At 36.9% G+C, this 4,141-nt stretch overlaps 1 protein-coding gene across 1 annotated transcript; it reads left to right on the top strand.

Annotated features, from left to right (window-relative positions):
- The first annotated feature begins 1,212 nt into the window (after window positions 1-1,212).
- LOC114292855 (uncharacterized) lies at window positions 1,213-2,668 on the top strand. Its single transcript, XM_028236869.2, has one exon. The coding sequence runs from the start codon at window positions 1,315-1,317 to the stop codon at window positions 2,407-2,409; it is 1,095 nt and encodes a 364-aa protein (XP_028092670.2). The 5' UTR covers window positions 1,213-1,314; the 3' UTR covers window positions 2,410-2,668.
- Window positions 2,669-4,141: the final 1,473 nt, after the last annotated feature.

The raw sequence follows: 4,141 nt of genomic DNA, 5'->3' as shown, positions 1-4,141 counted from the left end.
AGTAAAATTTTACTCTGTATGAAAGTAAAATTTTACTTTGTATAAAAGTAAAATTTTACTATGAATGAGAGTAAAATTTTACACTCTGAAACTAAAAGTAAAATTTTACTCTGTATAAAAGTAAAATTTTACTCTGAAAAATAAGTAAACTGTAAGACTCTGAAAATAAAAGTAAAATTTTACTCTGTATAAAAGTAAAATTTTACTCTGGTTCTGTCAAATGAAAAAAACAGAGCAATAGAACCAGAGTAACATTTTACTCTGATTCTATCAAATGAAATTTGATGTTTACTCTGAAAAATCGATGGAATTTTGAGCTTTGAGCTTTGAATCAGGCTTATAATCCTTGAATCAATCGATGTTTACTTTGAAAAACATTGAATCATGCCTATAATCCTTGAATCAGGCCTACAATCTGAAAATTTTAGAGAAATCTCAATTTTTCATACTCCGGTTCTTCAGATTTTTCAGATTTTTAAAACTTTGAACTTTCAAAAATCTATATATTCGAATTCAAATCTCAAAACACACACACACACACACACACACACACATATATATATATATATATTATAGATCGGAATATGTAGAAATATATATTGGAATTCAAATCTCAAAACACATATATATTCGAATTCATCTATATATATGTGTATCAGCGCGATTTGTAAGTTCTCCACAGCTCCGGCCATGGAGGCAGCTAGGATTAGAAGAGAGAGACAAGATAGAAGATGAACAGTTGAAGGAGGAGAGTTAAGAAGATGCAGAGAGAGATCGTCGGAGCTTAGGAATGACACAGCTCCGGCCATGGAGGAAGCTAGGGTTAGAAGTGAGAGACGAGAGAGAAGATAAATTTTATATCTGGATTGTGTATATGTGAGGGTATAATAGTCTGATAAAATATTTAAATAATAAATTTTATTCTTTATATAAGATTTTATAATTATAAAAGGGTTTAGAAAGTATAACTTTTTTCTTAATCCTTCTAATAATAAAAGGAAGGTAAAAAAAAATTTATAGCCAAATTTCGCTTTTATATTCCTTCATCACCAAACGTAATATTCTACCTATTTATCTTTTCAACTATCACGTGTTTATACGTGGTGACTGCGGAATAATCAATCAGTACAGACCTCCTAGTGTGTAGTGAGAAAAATATTGAGTGTATTTAGTACTTCCCTATATAAAATGCCAAGGCCCAACGTCTCTAGCATTCTCAGTTATTACACTGCATGAGTAATGTCTGTGCTCTCTTAGACAGAGAAAGCAGCGAGTTTCACACACACACAGAGAGAGAGAGAGAGAGAGAGAGAAATGGGAAGCCTCATCTTCATCACAGCTCTCTTGCTGTCTATGAGCTCCGCCGTGTACTCGTGCCTACCGTCGGATCGAGCAGCCTTGATGGCCTTGAGAGCTGTCCTACACGAACCCCACCACTTGGGCATATTCAACTCCTGGAATGGCACCGACTGTTGCCACAACTGGTTCGGCGTGAGCTGCGACCCCACCACACGCCGAGTCGCCGACATCAACCTCCGCGGCGAGTCCGAAGATCCCATCTACGAGAAAGCCCACCGCACCGGTTTCATGACCGGTTATATCTCTCCCTCCATATGCCGACTCAACCGGCTCTCCAGCATCATCATCGCCGACTGGAAGGGCATTTCCGGTCCTATCCCACCCTGCATTACTAACCTTCCCTTTCTCCGAATCCTCGACTTGATCGGAAACAAAATCTCCGGCGAAATTCCGGCCGATATCGGCCGACTGAGTCGACTCACTGTTTTAAACGTTGCCGATAACAATATCACCGGCACCATACCACGTTCGATAACCAACCTCTCCTCATTGATGCACTTGGATCTCCGGAACAACCAGCTCTCCGGAACGATTCCACGTAATTTCGGCAAGCTCCGAATGCTGAGCAGGGCTTTACTGAGTCGGAACCGACTCACTGGGTCAATCCCCGTCTCGGTATCTTACATATACCGCCTCGCCGATTTGGATCTTTCTTTCAACCAAATTTCGGGTCCGATACCAGAAAATATCGGCAAAATGGCAGTTCTATCTACTTTGAATCTCGATGGAAACCGAATATCGGGAACGATACCACCGACATTGATTGCATCGAGCATTACTATATTGAATTTGAGCCGAAATGCATTTGAAGGGACCATACCAGACGGGTTTGGGCCGAGATCCTACTTTACGGCAATGGATTTTTCATATAATCGGCTGACGGGTCCGATTCCGAAATCGATTACATCGGCCACATATATAGGCCACCTTGATCTCAGCCACAACCACCTCTGCGGCCCCATTCCGGTGGGCTCCCCGTTTGATCATCTCGAAGCGTCCTCCTTTGTTTATAATGATTGTCTATGTGGGAAACCCCTTAAACCTTGTTAAGTTTGAGCCCATAAATTTACAATGGATTACAAAAAAAATGTTTCACGAAAATCATCTTAAAGTTGTCGACAACGTTTAAGATCGACCGACAAAGGTTTCTAAACGATTTTTGTGAAATTTATTTTGTGATTCGTAGATATCATTTGTCTTTGTTTTTCTGTATCGATCATATGTGATATCGCAGATATATATTTTGTATTGTGTAATGTAAGGGCAAAATGAATGTGTTTTAATTTACCAATTAGATCCTATTTGATAACATCTGTTATTTATTTTTGACAAAATGAAAATAAAAAATGGTTTAGTTGATTTGATGGTTATGTTTTCAGTAGAAAAATGCTTGGAGTTCCAAGACTCAGTTTGGATAGAGGGATTTGGTAAAAAAAATAAAAGAAATTGTGATAGTCAAGTATGTGAGAAATTGAAAAAAAAAACTCACACCAACGTTATGTTTTATTTATCACAAAAAATAGTGAGATTTGGTGGGGAAAAAAATGAATTTAATGAAAACACTTTTAAAATATCAAAATTATCCTTTGATGAAAGAAGTTGAAAAAATAATTTATTCATATGGAATGTTATTTTGATAAAATGAAACAAAAACACTTTTTTTTTTTTTTTTTCATTTACTCTATCCAAATAACATATGTGAAATCACATTCTTTTATCTTTTATTCATTCAAACACGATAATGAGAAACTATAGTTATTTCATTTCTTTTCTCACCTGGGTGAGAAACTATAATAATTTTTTTTCTTTTCTCATCTCTCGATCCAAACAAAGTTGAACACCCTCAATGCCCCTTCAATGACATGGAATAGACCATGTAAAGAGGGAATCCACACTTCTCATCTCTCCTTTCCCCTTCATTAGAGGTCAAAATGAGGATGATATATAGAACTGCTAGGTAGCTTGAATTATCTCTGCCTCGAATGACTCGAAATGCCAAAACGACATCGTTTTGTACTTTTTTCTTTTCTTTTCTCTTCCTTCTATCTTTTTCCTTCCTTTTCTTCCTCTTGTTCTTTCTGAAACCAAATCAAAATCAAGTTTCTTAACATTCCAAGGATATCATCACAAACCCAGAAAAAATAAAAAATAAAAAATAAAAAATCTGAAACTTTTTTAATGGCTTTGTGAGTATGGGACAATCATTAAAGCAAAGGAAAGTGGAGGAACATGGGAGAGAGCAGAGAGAAAAATGAAAGGTTGGAAATGGTGTGAGTCCAAACATGGTGCATATATTTAAAAACATTGCTTTTCTTCGTGCTGGTAGTTTCAATTTCAACACTTTAAATATTCAAAATTTCATAAACCCACCTCATAAATCACCCGAAATTGAAATCTGTACACATATTCTTTGAAGAATTTTTGCCTAGTATACTGCAAGAAGAGAAGAAGAATCTCAACCATTGCCCACCCAAATTATGAACCAGATCTAGAGAAGGTGAGTAGGATGAGGGTTAACATTGGGGAGAAAGAGTCGATCATTGGTAGTGGTGGCGGTTAGATCATTGGCAATGGCGGTGTGGTAATCGTTGTTTGAGGGAGAGAGAGGAATGAGAGAGGAGAGTTGGATCTGAGAGAATCAAAATCAAAACAAGCTTCCCCTCTCTGAAGATCAAGCTTCCCTTTCTCTTTTTTTTTGCTTCTCCTCTCTCCTCCTTTCTTTCTCTCGCCTCTTTGTTTCTCTCTCTTTCTCTGAAATCAGTTTGGAGGAAAAAGAAAAAAG

This window comes from Camellia sinensis, chromosome 14 (assembly GCF_055761805.1).
Source record: "Camellia sinensis isolate YWXY chromosome 14, ASM5576180v1, whole genome shotgun sequence".
Lineage (NCBI taxonomy): Eukaryota > Viridiplantae > Streptophyta > Magnoliopsida > Ericales > Theaceae > Camellia > Camellia sinensis.
Note: the sequence above shows the minus strand (reverse complement) of the source record. Positions and strands in the feature narration are given on the sequence as shown.